Source organism: Danio rerio, chromosome 9 (assembly GCF_049306965.1).
Source record: "Danio rerio strain Tuebingen ecotype United States chromosome 9, GRCz12tu, whole genome shotgun sequence".
Lineage (NCBI taxonomy): Eukaryota > Metazoa > Chordata > Actinopteri > Cypriniformes > Danionidae > Danio > Danio rerio.
The window spans coordinates 31,111,623-31,127,021 of record NC_133184.1 but is presented as its reverse complement, the minus strand read 5'-3'; the positions used below and the strand labels follow the sequence as shown (position 1 = coordinate 31,127,021).

Genomic DNA, 15,399 nt, shown 5'->3' with positions numbered 1-15,399 from the left:
AGAAAACAAATAAAAAATACCCCCAAGAAAACAAATGAATAACAGATAAGAACAAATAAATGACAAACAGAAAATTTAACAGACAGTAAAAACAAACAGTCAAGACAAACAAACAACAAATTGAATGAATGAACAACAAACAGAATGACCAAACAAAAACAATTAATGATCAAATGACGAAACTGATATAGATGGCAGACAGAAACAAAACAATGGATCGACAGAACAAACAAACGACAGACAGAACAAAAACAATGATAGACTAAACAAACGGACAACAGACAGAACAAAAATAATGATAGACTGAACAAACAGATGACAGACAGAACAAAAACAATGATAGACTAAACAAACGGACAACAGACAGAACAAAAATAATGATAGACTGAACAAACGGACGACAGACAGAACAAAAACAATGATAGACTGAACAAACGGACGACAGACAGAACAAAAATAATGATAGACTGAACAAACAGATGACAGACACAACTAAAACAATGATAGACTGAACAAAAAGACGACGAACAGAACAAAAATAATTATAGACTGAACAAACAGATGACAGACAGAACAAAAACAATGATAGACTGAACAAACAGACGACAGACAGAACAAAAAAAATATATATAGACGAAAAAACAGATGACGGACAGAACAATGATAGACTGAACAAACAGATGACAGACAGAACAAAAACAATGATAGACTGAACAAACAGAATAAAAACAATGACTGAAGAGACAGAATAAGCTAACGAGCTAGTAAGCCAAGTAAAAGTAAAAGTAAGACAAGCATAGTAAAAATGTGAATAGAAGAAATCGATTGGCTCATTAGTTAGTTTTCTGATTACACTGCAACCAGAAAATAGTCAATCAATAAGCTATTGACAACAAAAGGGGGCACATTTCTGCAAGTGCACTCATTAGAGCTTTCTGAGAGGAACATTAAATTGGCCAGACCTATGAAAAATGTGTCGCCACCAGAGACCGTGTAGCACTAATCAATCATTAAACATTTTCATTTATCAGACTTGTAATTAAAAATGGCTTCAGTGTCGATACCAAATCTCGTGTGTATGAGCAGCGCAGAATCAGATTATTAGTGCTTCCAACATTTGGCCCACATGAAAAGAAATGCTAATATCAGCACAACACCTCTCCCTGCCATCCAATAATAGAGCCATTAAAGGTCTCGAGCACAAACTCTCAGGAAACCAGAAATCTCTTTCCCCACACATTTTCATCTAATAAAACTAGGAATGCTGGGCTGGACGGAACACTTTCTTTTATCTTATATGTTACGATGGAAATAAATAGAGAGAGCAGGATGGAGAAAGAAAGAGAGAGACAATAAAATAAAAAGAAGACAGAAAGAACCAAAAGAAAGCTCTACATGTGCCTGACAGACCAATCTATCTTTCTGAGGGTAGCAATACCCTGTCAATAAGACCGTAGATTAGGACTGTGGCTATACAAGGTGCAGAGCAACCATTCCCACAAATGCAGTTGTCTATAAGTCAGAGAAAATTGCATGTGCCTGAGTGGTTTCCACTGGATGTTGTGATGGGGTATAGGAACAACACAGAAAAGGAGAGACCCTGCTTGTGTCATTTTATCAAGGCGATGACAGGAGGAATTTATAAAAGTTGTATTTGATTTCTTGGGAAGACACAAGCCTTCCAGACGGTAACAGGTAGACTGCACAGCACACAAGCTATTATATGCCAAGAAAACACTTTATATAAAAGCAAAAAGCTTGAAGAAGTAGCGGAATATAATAGTTTTGCAATAAAGTGATGTAGAAGCTTTATATAAAGGTAATATTTTCTATTACACCTTTAATAATTAATAGTAAAGCTAATGATGCACAATGTGTCACATTGATTATTCTAATTATTCATAACAGACAGATATAATACATACATCTGTTGATACTGGTTATTTGTTTATGCTCTATTGCCATATTTATATTCCCTCAATTAGATTGTACTGTCATCAAAAGCTTATCTGTAATTAATAAAAAAACACTACTAATTTCATTGAAGTATAATTTTTTAAATAAATATCTATTTTTTATATTGTTCATTATAAGCCTGCGCTGTATAAATGTATAGTATTTGAACAGAATACTACAGTATGCTAATAGCGTACTATATAGCATTTTTTCCCTGAAGTTTCACTTTAGTTTATTGTCTGTACAGAGGTTCTGGGAAAATATTAATATTTGACGCTGGCATACAACATACAATTACAACATACATACACTATACATGCCTCTAAGATATATATATAAAACACATATTACCCTATCCCCACTACACTAAAAACAACAAAAAAATACCAAATTCAACCTATATCATGATAAAGGCTTCCTCAATTCATCAATTATTTTTTGTAATTAATAAGTATCTTACCAGGATAAAATACATTAAAATTGGTTGAGTATATTAACAATTTTTGCCTAATTTAAAGTAACCACTTATTGTAGATGAAAAAAAATGGCTCTAAAAAAGAAATTGATAAAATATGTATAAGCCATATTTACTGGTGTATTTTTCTGTAGTCTAATAAATTAATCCTCATCAATTTATTTCCATTAACAGCAAATAACATATTGATATGGAAGTCAATGGCTGTTTTGTTTACCCAACATTCTTCAGTACATCTTCATTTGTGTTTACCAAAAGAAACTCAAACAGCTTTGGAACAAGTACAGGTATGAGTAAATGATGACAGAATTTTCAATTTTGGTTAAACAATCTCTTTAAAGACAGATGAATTAACACTTTTAATATAAGGCTTCTGCAGGTTTCATCAAGTCAAATGTAAGAATTTTTAAGACCGTTTTAAAACCATTAAGAATCAAATTTTAGATTTAAGCAGGGTTAATATTTTTCGAATTATTATAAAAAAAATTATAATTGTCTTTAAGTTTTTTCCTGATCATGGAATTTAATGGACTTTGTGGTAAAAATGTCTAATAGCTGCTGTAAACTGTATCTCTTTGCAATTAAAAAAAACTTAAATATAAAAAATAAGGTTTTACTGGTGATCGGATGGTTGGCGGCCGAATTGAGTATAGCTTTACTTGGACTAAGCAAAATTAAGACCGGTTTAAAATTATTTAAGACCTAAAACTCAATATTTTAGTGAATTTAAGACTTTTTAAGACCCAGCGGACACCCAATAAAACTGAAATATAGTCTCCAGTCAACACAAAATGTAAACTGAAAGGAGAAAAAGAAGACATGTTGTCTGCCAACTGAACAAGTGACAAATTAAAATGGAAAAAATGACAGACAAGAGCGCAAAAGAGCAGGTGTGTTGAGATAAATCCAAGTCCAAATGCTCCATACATAATTCCACATTATCCAGACACAGTATTTCACAGTCCACTGACCTGTTTAAGTAAGTGCTTAATCTTGGTGCCTTGTTTGAGGAGTTCAACATTTTCTTCTTTGAGGAGTTTTAGGGTGAAGTCGAGCGTGTTCTTGCTGCTTTGAGTGAGGAGAGAAGCCCAGACGGCTCTGTACAGAGCGCTGTTCTCCTCAGTGGGCTTTCTATTGGGGTTATTGATCACCCCGACACGACAGCTGGAACTGCTGGATTTCTGCAAACAAATAAAACGGATCAGAGACTTTGCCAAAAAAGGATATCATAATGAAACAGTTTCATTAACCATGCCATTTTTTATGTTGTAAATTATTTGGGATAGAATACCAAACGAAACAAAAAGCAGATCATAGCAAATATAACTTTTTTATATAGTTCACTGCAAAATTTTAATTTGCTGTTTATTTATTCATCCTAAGGCCAAGATGTAGGCATCTTTTTCTGTATTAGGAGATTGAAGAAGCGATGGTCATTGGTGATCAAAATAAAAGTAATATTCATAGCTGCTGATGACACATTGACCTCTTATGAAATGAAATGATGTAATTTTTGGGTGAATTATCTCTTTAAGAGCGCTTGTGTGTTAACAGCTCTACTGTTATACATAGAGCACATTGAAGAAATCACTGAATCATATAGGATCAGTATCTGTGATAATTAAAATGTAAAAAACTGTGATTACACATTAAATCTGCATTGCACTTCGCAACTTAAGCTCTTTCTGAGATTAGATTTTGGTTGACTAAACATAACGTGTTAATTACGTTCTGCTTTTGACTTTCTCAGAATAGTGGTTTCCTCTTCCTTCCAAACATAATGACTGAAAAACAACGCCACAACACTTTGGAATGTAATCTGTAAAATATACATAGGGAAATATATAAACAATAGGATCATTACCTCCAGTTTTTGTTCATTAAGCAACACCACAAGATTTTCAAAGATTAATTGCTCTCGGATTAATTACTAAGTTGCACGAGGGCCTCTGCTCTCTGAAGACGTGATTCCTGTGGATTCAACTAATTGGAAATAAAAACTGCAGTAGCTCACCATATGTTTCAAGGCATTCCGGAGCAACTGCCTCCCAGAGGGTTGTTCAATATCTGCTACAATCCACATGGTCACTCCATACAACACCTCCGCCTCTACAGGAGAAGATCAAAACAGCATTTGAGTTAGTCTATGTTTTATATATGTTTAATTACTGAAACTAACATTATTGAATCAATATGCAGTTAGTAGTTATTTGCTAAATATATAGAACGACTCGCAGTGCACTGTCAAATGCTACTAATAAGTATTAGAATTCCAGCAGTGTAATGTTATCACAATAAATGTTTCACAATACAATATTATTGTAATTTTAAATATATTGTGATATATCTGTGGAATGCTCTCGAACTTTAAATTATGTCCCCAAAGAAGAACTTTGGCAACATCTATTTTAACTAAACATATAAATATAATTGTGGCAGTGCAAATAAATGGCACTGTCAGACAATCGGAACAACACTTTAATGAAAGCCTGTCATAAATGTTGTATGGACCTTTCTGCGATGCTGCCATCTTTATTTTGCTTTCTTACTGCATGATGAAGGTGACCTTGCCCATCATAAAAATAAATGAATTAATAAAAAAGCACATTACCATAGACTGTAGTGGACTGTAAAGAAATTGATTTAATATTCAAACAAATAGTAATTAAATATTGGCCATTTTTTCGATAAGAGCATCCATGTACTGACATTTTTTCCTACACACCTAGTATTTATAATAAATTAACTAAATATTATAAAATAATAGTAAGACAAGACTCACCCTCTCGGATGAAATACTTCATTCTCTTAGAGATAACTCCTGTTTTGTCTCTGGAGTCCAAGTATAAAAACATAGCCGAGTCATCCCAGTCATCAGCAACTGTTTTATTTTAATAATAACAACAACAACAACAACAAATTAAGCAAGTTAATAATGTACACTGAGATGATATCGGTAATGATATGCTGATAGTGGTGTGACAATTTTACTGTTATTAAGATTGCTGACTAGGAATGATTGAGAGACTGATGACATTATAGTAAGGCATTGAATTGATTTGAATTAAGGCGATTGATATTTATATTGACATTGTTTCGTGTCAGATCATCATTAAAATGGTACCTGGTGAGGCAGTAAAATCAAGATACCGCCTGTCAGAGCTCAGAATCAAAGGGTTAATACGTGGGACAACATTGGCCTGCTCCATCAGGAAGTCCACCACATCAACACTCTCTGTGATCTGACCCTGCATAAAACAGGACACTCCTTAAATCTACAAACTAACCAAATTAAGAGATCAGAGTCAATGGAAAAATCAGCAATCCACTTTATTACGCATTATTCAACTGCTCATTGAAGTAAATGTCTAATCGGCCAATCACATAGTAGCAGCAAACATTGCATACATCAGGGTTCACCAACCTTTTTGAAACAGAGAGCTACTTCTTGGGTACCAATTAATATGAAGGGCTACCAGTTTGATACACACTTCTCAAATAACAAATTTGCTCAATATACTTTTAATCATATGCTAATTTTAAAAATAATGATATTCATCTATGTGGAGACAATGATCATGTTAATGATTTCTCATGATAGTTGTCAACAATCAGGGCTGGAGTGGGACTCCTTTTCAGCCCTGGAGTTTCAAGCCTTATTTCGGCCCACCTCAGTTCACGACTGACTATATTAAAATAACATCATTTCCAATTCAGTTTCTAATACCACTATCATGTCTTTTTCAAGGACACAGCTGCTTTAAAACTTCAAATGTTTTTCATAAATATGAAAACATAATTCTTTATAGATATCCAGTCCTTTGTAACAGGGGTCACACAAAAAATAAAAAATAAAACATGTACCCCTACATAAGTAACCCAAACAGTATTATATGTCTTAAAACTAAAAAAGAAAAATAATAATAATAAAAAAATATAAATAAATTACTCAGGTAAAGTTCAAACTCGGGTCGGCGGCGTTGTAGCGCAATGTGTTGACCACTAGACCACGATGGCGCTGTTAATCGGGTGCGTTTAGGATAAAGAATGCATATTGCGCTGTAATCCGCTGCAATTGATAGCTTAATCTTTTTCTCCTTTTTTAGATTTCTGATCAAGTTATGGCAGATTTATAAATGTTGTCGCTGAATTCTCCCGGTCCTCCCGATTAGCTAGTCCGGGCCTGTCAACAATGATTTAACAAGTTAGGAAAGAGATAAATATCAGTATGCAACACTTTATTTCTATAAATCTCTGCAAGTATTTACATTTTCAAATGATCACTTCTACAATATTTACACTAGCCACTAACAATTTTTAACAAATCATGCAGAATGATGTACCATGTTTGTACAGATTGTTAATTGAATAACATAAATCAACTTTCAGATTTTACTGAAATTATTACCAAATCTACAGCATTTTTAACATAGCCGACACTCCTCTAATCACTGTAGTTGCCCTGAGTTGGACATCAGAGAGAGTGGACATTACATCCGTTCTCGTCTTTAAGTACAATTTTGCCTTCCCATCTGAAAATGCCTTGTTTTTCTACCCAGTGGGTAGTTAGCATGGTAGCTTGCGTAACACATACTGAAATGTCACTATTTTTTTAAACAGGCCTGCAGGTAACTCATGTAATACTTGCAGTCGTCCGGGTGCTCGCAGGCATCATGTTGGTGACCCCTGGCATAAAGGCATGTTGTAGTCAAAATGAGCATGGGATATGGGTAAAATGTTCGTTAAATCCTGATTGGAGCCAAACAGGCTGGTCTGAGTATTTAAGAAAACACTGATCTGCTGAGATTAGATACAGTAATTTACTGTAGTTAGGAAGACAATGGGCAGAATAGTTTGAGCTGACAGAGATACATAAGTGACACAGATAACCCCTTGTTACAACCAAAATCTACAGAAAAGAGCATTTTTGGAATCAAAATGCATCAAACCTTGAAGCAGATGAGCTACAGCAGCAGAAGAGAACATGGGTGCCGATATTGACATTTAAGAACAGCAATCTGATGCTAAATTTGAAATTTTACAACATAATATTGAACAGAAAGTCGCCTGGTCTACAACCATATCCTAGCAGGTGTGCCTAATAAAGTGGAAGCTGGCAAGTACTTGAAAACAAATGAATTTGAAGCAGTAAACGACATAGTTTTCAAAAAAACCATATGCCATACCATGAAGACAGATCTCTGGAAGAAGTTTGTAGTTTCCATGATTTTCTGCAGCAGAACTGTCTCCAGCTCCTCCGGGTCCATCTCCTCACTACTGAGTGGGACACCATTGAACAGACCCACTGGTAAAGCACCTAAACCACTCTTTTTGTAAAACGTTCCGCCAGCCTGACAAACACATCATATAAATATTTACAACGTGCTGACATGTGGGTTTCAAAATCAAGTCTTATATCTATGACAACTTCACAAGCATAGATATATACACTAGATATCGCATACGGGCCACAATTGTACAGTGCTCCCAGGACAAAAGTCATTCAATAGCAGTCAAGATTAAAGCCAATCTGAAGATGCTGGACTTTTGCGCTGTGTAATGGTATTGTAACTAGCAAACAAAGAAAACAAAGCATAAACAAACATTTTATAGGTAAGATTTAGTTAATGTTTTTGTATGTTACAAACTTTTGTGCTAAAGTCACATTATTGATGATAATACAGTCTCTTACTGCACTGACCATAAAGCAAAGTAGCACCAACTTGCACTAAATACTATTATAGTTTTATTGACAACTAAGTGAATTAATGGCTAGGTTTTGAAATAACTTATCAGTGCGGTCACGTATCCACCGATATAGAAAAGGGATGCTAAATTATAATTTTTGGGATTAAAAAAACTCCCGATCCTAGATATACTGTTTATATATATTTCTATATATGTATGGCTTTGGATGGCCAGTCCTCCACTGCACATTTCAAAGGAGCGTTACCCTGTGCTAAAATGGCGGCTCTATTGATGCATTCCTCCCAATAGACGACAATGGCTTAGGCGACATCTAATGTAAATATCTATGCTTCACAAGCAGACAAGGCACATTTCTCTTTATATCCGTATCTACTGTCTACTTTTGACCATTTTCCTGATTTCTATGGGCATGTTTTTCTGATTTTTCATCTAATATTGCAGAATAAATGTGTGCCATAACATGTGAATCCAATAAGAAACTAAAGTAAATAATACAGTTTATGCTCTAACAGCTTCAAAAGTCCACCAAATGCTGTGGGATCATGTCTATTGAAAAGTCATTTTGTGCACTTTATACATTTTATGTCCTTCAACTTTACCTATAATGTCAGACAGTACTCAGTAGGCAAAGAGTAGGTGGTCTTTAGTGGCCGTTCAAACACATTCAACTAGATTTTCAACCACCTTAGGAAGTTATAGGAAGCTTGGACTAGCTTATAAAGTGTTGAGGAAAATGCATATTGATAGAAAGTTTAAACAGGGCAGCCATCTAATGTTTTGAAATATGAGTTTTAAAATTGTTAACAATAATATAAATTAAGTGTGTATAGAAATTTGTAAATAATTCTTTTCACAATAAAATGTCATATACAGTATATATGAATGACATTTTTTGTTGTGATGGACCGCATAATGCTTTCTAATAACATTACCTTCCTGTTGTCATCATAGCTTGAATCCACTCCAAGAATTCTGGCAGCATTTGCTTTTGGAAATTTCTTTTTCAGATATGCTTTTATTGTGTCCACAGAGAGTGTCTTCCCTACCCCAATTCTATTAAAAATCTGAATGGAGAAAAACAAACAAACAAATAAACATGCTCACTAGAATATAATGGGCCAACAAAACAGTGCATTTGCTTTAGGAACACAGTCTATGAGAGAAATTATGATTTAAAGTAGAGTAACAGCAAACACAAAGATACTCACTGACACCATGGATGTAAAAGCCTGAGCTTCGTCATACTCCTCTGAAATGTAATTTAACAGTCTGAAGAGAGCAACACCAGCATCCGAAAGTCCATCCACTTCATCATCAGAATTGACAACCAGTACAAACCCAATCCTAAGAGACACGGAATTAAAACCTCAACACCAATCAACAAACGGAAATGGTTAATACAGAAGAGCTCATGATGATAATAAAATAAGGCTTGTTTGTGGAATGTTAAGTAAAGGATAATGTCAACTACTCCTCATCACATATTATTTACCAAAAAGATCAATAAAAATAAACATTAAACATTGATTTTAATTTAAGTTATATACGTGGAAAGCAAGAAACCATCAAATTTAATACATTATAACAGTTAAAGAATTTTCTCTGCCAAAAGATCTATTTTACACTGCAAAACAATTCTTGCTGCCTTGATTTTTTTAGTTGAATGAAAATAAATTTTCTAGTCATCAATCAAACTGAGCTTAAAAAAAGTTTAAACCTGATTAACTTATTAAAAATAAGTTTAAAATAAATAAAAACAAATGTTGCCTTGACTTAGCCATAATTTGTTTTTGCTGTGTATGTTTTACTAGTAATTATTTAAAAACTGACAATTAGATAATGATAATAATTGGTAAATAATCATTAAAAAGTCAAACTCTTTTAATCTCCATTGTTAAGTTCATATACTGTACCTGAGGGGAATGTTGTGTTTGTAAAAGAGCTCTGCTAACTTCACCAGCTCAATACTCTCTTCCTGTGCTGGGTCAAGAAACAGAACCTGCAAACAACAAAGAAAAACACCTTTCAAATGATCACAAAAAAAAAAACATCCCAAATTTATTTCCATTAAAAGTTTATTAGGTGGTGAATTCTGCTGTGGCAGCCGTTCATAAAAAAGGGGATAAGTCGAAAGGAAATTGAGCTAGCGAGTGAAAATGTATTAATTAACATCTGCCAGAAAACACGGCTGAAAGTTAGAATTGAACACTTTTTTTAAAAAGCAAATCAGCTGCAGTGCTAAAAACAGGCAATATCAGGGGATAAACATCACTGCATTAATCTGTGCACACGCAGCTAGATTTGAGCTTACACTATAATCAACTCACAAACAAGCTGACTCACCAGGTTATAGAAGTTACGGCGTATTTGTCGAATAACACCGGGAAATGTTGCTCTGAGGAGCTCCTGGAGACTCGAGGGCCAGTGACGATACATGGAGTCCTTCTCAATATCATTAACCCACTAGAAACCAGACAACCAACAAAAGACATGTTTTTAAGACAAGTGCAAAAGTCTACATGTGAATCTCCATTATTTCATAATAAAAATGTACTCTAAATCAACCAAATCAAGATAATTTAAGGAGCTCATGGCCCTGTTATGCTTTTTCAGATTTTATTTTTCTTGTGTGTAACAGATCTATTTGTAAAAACTATGCAAAGTAAAAAGAAATAATAATAATAATAATAAATTAAATTAAATAAAAAAAGGGTTTAGAGAGACCAAACACTTGAACAAACCCCGTCAGCCACTTTGCGAAAAACTGGTGTAATATAATGTAATGTGTATTTATATAGCACATTTATTGTGTATGGCATTCAAAGTGCTTCACAATCACGAGGGGCATCTCTTTACACCACCACTAGTGTGCAGCATCGACTTGAATGATGCGATGGCAGCCACAGGACAACGGCGCCAGTGTGCTCACCATACCACCAGCTATTGGGGGAGTGGAGAGAGAGTGGTACAGCCAATTTGGTGGATGGGGATGACTGGCAGGCCTTGATGGTTAAGGATTTGGTCAGGACACTGGGGTTACACCCCTACTCTTTACGTGCTTTTTAATGACCACAGAGAGTCCGGACCTCGCTTTAATGTCTCATTCGGAAGACGGCGCTCACTGACAGTAGTATTTTCTCTTCACTATACTGGGGCATTACGACTCACACCCCCCCTGTTGGCCTCACTAAAATCACTTCCAACAGCAACCTAGTTTTCCCATGAGGTCTCCCATCCAGGTACTGACCAGGCACAATCCTGCTTAGCTACTGTGCACAACCAGTAATGGGCTACATGGGGATATTGCTGTGGCCATAACTGTGTGTATCAATGTATATATTCTGAGAAAATTTAAATCGTGGATGGACATCAACCATTTAACGCATTAAAACAATCTAATTTACGAATCATTTTTCTGTTAAGTTGGAAATTAATGTACTTGTATATTTAACAGACGACTTACTAATAAAAAATTACTTTAATATTAAAATGACTTACAAATAAGAATAAAAGAAGCACTTCAATTACCAGAGAGTAGCAGTATACAGGTATAGCTGCCATGACAAGTCTAAATTAGCATCCTAATAGCATAAGCATCCTACAGGTGGTTTGTCAAACCGACTCATGAAGCACATTCAGAATTAGGGCTGCACATTATATCGTTTGAGCATCGATATCAAAATGTGTGTATCTGCAATAGTCCCTTTGCAGGATTAGATTATTTAATAAAAATTAAAAGATAAAGACATTGTACACATTATTTAAAAAAAAATTACAATTCAATAATGATGATCATGATATTTTATGTTTGATTGTACCTGAATACTGTTAGACTCTCTAGAAAACCTTAAAGCATATTCTTAATAAAGAAAAATCTTTTATCTTTGCTCTGATGTAATTTTATATGCTTGTCATTTATTATAATTAATGTAAATGCACTGCATAGAAAAAGACTTGATCATCATAATCTATCTAAATCAGAGATTCCCAAAGTAGGGCCTGCTAATGGAAAGGATTGGGGCGAACGCTTTTAACACAGGAGATCTTCATTTTCTAAGTTGACCTTACCCTTTTTGTTTATTTTATTACTGAGCAACAAAAAAGCAAACTGAAAATAAATGTTTCAATTAAATGTTTTTTTTTTTTTGGTGATTACATTTTTATTTATTTTACACGTGAGTGTTCACAGCCTCATTACAAATTTTTTTCCAATACACAAAACAAGATCCACTCCTCAACCCTCCCAGCCCACCCTAATAAATAAATAAATAAATAAACAAACACCCACCCCCCATCCCCCAGCCGTGCAAAAGTCCATGCTATCTCACAAATAGCACTGCAATTAAAACAAATAACTAATAGAATTAACATGAGACACACATATCTTAAACACTCAATGTTTCAAACGAATCTGATTTTTTTTATGTAAACAATGTCAATAGTCAGACAATGCAGAAGACATATGCAAGCAAATCAAGGCTAAAACTAGTGTAATTCTGTTATAAATCCTATTTTGTTTTTTACTGTGATAAGTTCATTATATTACTGTAATAGTTAATAAGCAGTGTTTTCTAGTCATTTTTAAACATGATTAAATAAATTAGGAAATTACCCACGTCAACTATTTTTACCTTTGGACCACTAGCCTCAATCAAGTTTGGTTTTAGGCCCTTCATAAGAAAAAGTTTGGGTATGCCTGATCTAAATGAATGAAATCAATTTATAAGAAAGTATCTGGTGCATATGGAATGGAAAAGACTGTCTCCTACATTCCTATTGAACTCCTGAGCTCCACAACAACACACATAACTAGCATCTCACCATAATGGATGAGTGTCGGATGTCCAGAGCGTAGCTGTCCTCTACAGTGGTTGATGATGGTAGATGCAGGAACTTACTAATGCTGCTTCCTTTGACGCCAAGATTATGAAGACCTTCAAGAATCTTAGCCTCGCTTCTGAGAATGTCCAGAATGCTACATAACACCAAGAAATCAACAAATGTTAATGGTGCTATTATACATTTTAGTAACACTATATACTAAGCACAGTTCACACCGTTAAACTAATAACTAAGACTTTAGCTCAATGAACTACTAATTAGATACTTATTACCAGAGCTTTACATTAACACCTGCCAACCTGCCAAATGTGGGTAGATTTCAGCTTTGGCGGGTTAGACAGACACCTCCACTAGTTTAAACTGTTAAAAGCGCGTGCGCTCGCGTTTACTTGCGCTTTTTTTTTCTCGTTCACTTACGATCGGTTCTCTTTGAAAAAGACTAGACAAAAAACGATGCTCGTGTACCCACAGCCCTGCTGCTTTTAAGAGCTCAAGACTGAAAAAATATACATATTAGTAAGCAATAGCAGCAGTCACTGCTTTCGTTTTAATTATTCTCAGGCATGTGATCATCCTTTCATTATCACTCGTGGTATATTTTTACCTGCTTTCTTTTGCTTACAGTTATTTCTGTTAATATAGTTTAATTATCATCCTTTACAATAACATTGCTTTAATACGAGATTAACTCCTATTTAAGTGTAGTAACTGCTAATCTGGGACCTTTAGCCAGGACAGATTACTCTGCAAATTTTAGATGCATGACAATAGATCTTTTTAAATGTTAATAAAAAAAAGTTTTGTTGAATAAAATTCTTGTATAAAGCTATATATTTGCTTGTTTTGACACATTAAAATATGTGGCAAAGAAAAAATTAGGTACAGAGATAAATTTGGTAAAACCTTTATTCTGAGCACTAAAAAGACATGTGAAATAAAAACCAATTGCAATGCGACACAACCCATTTGCTCATGCCCAGTGAGCAAGCTCATACACAACACACACAAACAGTAATAAAACAAATAAATGAGGAGGCATGTGGACAGGACAACATCTAAATCAAGTCATTTTAGCATGTCAAAGTCACATTTATTAATACAAAATATATTTTCCAAACAACAAAATTGTGGCTAGTGAAAATGGCAAGTGGCTAGTAATGTTGGAAATCAACTAGCCACAGTGGCTGGTGATCAAAAAAATTAATGTAAACCCCTGCTTATTACAGTTAGTATGGTAGTAGTTGGGTTTAGGTTTTGGGTAGGATTAGGGAAGTAGAATTAATTATACTTAAGTTAATATACATAAGTTAATATTTTAATAACAGTCAGGTAATAAGCCAATAGTAAATAGCGTAAATTGTGGTTCAAACTAAAGTGTTACCCAACATTCTACCATCACCAGCAGACAAAACATGTTGGCTAGAAGATCTTAAAATGGAATTATACCTGAAAGGGTTATGAATGTCCAGGTCAACATGTATTCCATTAATGTAAAGACTGGCATCTCCAGGATGGACGCCCATCGACTCACTGAGCCTCTGAAAAGAAAAGTTTTCATTAGCTACACCATCACTTTATAGATCCTTCTCTAAATGAACAAGACCATTTGACCAAGCTTGAAACTTTTTTAAAAGTGTTGCTCAGAAAAGTTGTTGCTAAAGCTTACCTTTTGGTTGTCTTCTATTTCCTTCTTCATGTCTTGGTTTACAGCCACTCTTGTCAGTGATCTGTGGGTACAATAAAACATGTACAGTCAGTACTGGCTCCAGGCAACATCCCAAAACAGTCATAAAAACTCATTTTAATCTCAGAAAACCTGTTCCCTCTTAGATGCCACATCGGCTATGCTGACAAACTGTAAACTACAGTAACTCTGACTCAGCAAATCCTGAACGCTGCACATAAAGCTGTCCTGAGTAGCCACGGAGGAAAGTCACAGTCGCGCATTAAAAACGACCTAGACATAACGCAGACGCATGCATTCTGTGCTGTTATACATGCAAAAATGCATAGTAAAATATTCTACAACATTAATTGATAGATAACACTTCAAAATAACAGTCCATTAGTTAATGTCTTAACTAACATGTACAAACAATAAACAATACATTCATTAAACGTATTCATTCATCTATATCAATGTGAGTGAATGAAAATAACAATGTTCCTGTTAACTCACAGTGCATTAAGACATTGTAACGAGCACAATTAGGGATTTTGATAAAGCATTAGTAAATGTTGAACGATAAATATATACTGTACATGATACTTATTAAAAAATACATTGTTTAACATCAACTATTAGACCATTATTGCTCTAAATGTTCTTTGATTTTGCTAAATGTAAATAACATCATTATCTTTGAATTGCTGGACTCCTAGGGAATACCACTTTAAAACGCAACAAGTATTTGCAA

At 34.4% G+C, this 15,399-nt stretch overlaps 1 protein-coding gene across 2 annotated transcripts in view; it reads right to left on the bottom strand.

Moving 5' to 3' along the window:
- The window catches only part of uggt2 (UDP-glucose glycoprotein glucosyltransferase 2), a 52,030-nt gene that overhangs the window by 28,474 nt on the left and 8,157 nt on the right, over positions 1–15,399 (bottom strand). For both annotated transcript variants that reach the window (XM_021478964.2, XM_068223637.1), the window contains exons 11-22: positions 14,649–14,709; positions 14,429–14,520; positions 12,962–13,115; positions 10,484–10,603; positions 10,054–10,139; positions 9,349–9,484; positions 9,073–9,204; positions 7,618–7,782; positions 5,556–5,679; positions 5,214–5,312; positions 4,446–4,540; positions 3,403–3,612 (exon numbers count right to left, since the gene is read on the bottom strand). In XM_021478964.2, the coding sequence (XP_021334639.1) occupies positions 3,403–3,612; positions 4,446–4,540; positions 5,214–5,312; positions 5,556–5,679; positions 7,618–7,782; positions 9,073–9,204; positions 9,349–9,484; positions 10,054–10,139; positions 10,484–10,603; positions 12,962–13,115; positions 14,429–14,520; positions 14,649–14,709 (1,474 nt within the window). The remainder of the gene's footprint in view (positions 1–3,402; positions 3,613–4,445; positions 4,541–5,213; positions 5,313–5,555; positions 5,680–7,617; positions 7,783–9,072; positions 9,205–9,348; positions 9,485–10,053; positions 10,140–10,483; positions 10,604–12,961; positions 13,116–14,428; positions 14,521–14,648; positions 14,710–15,399) is intronic.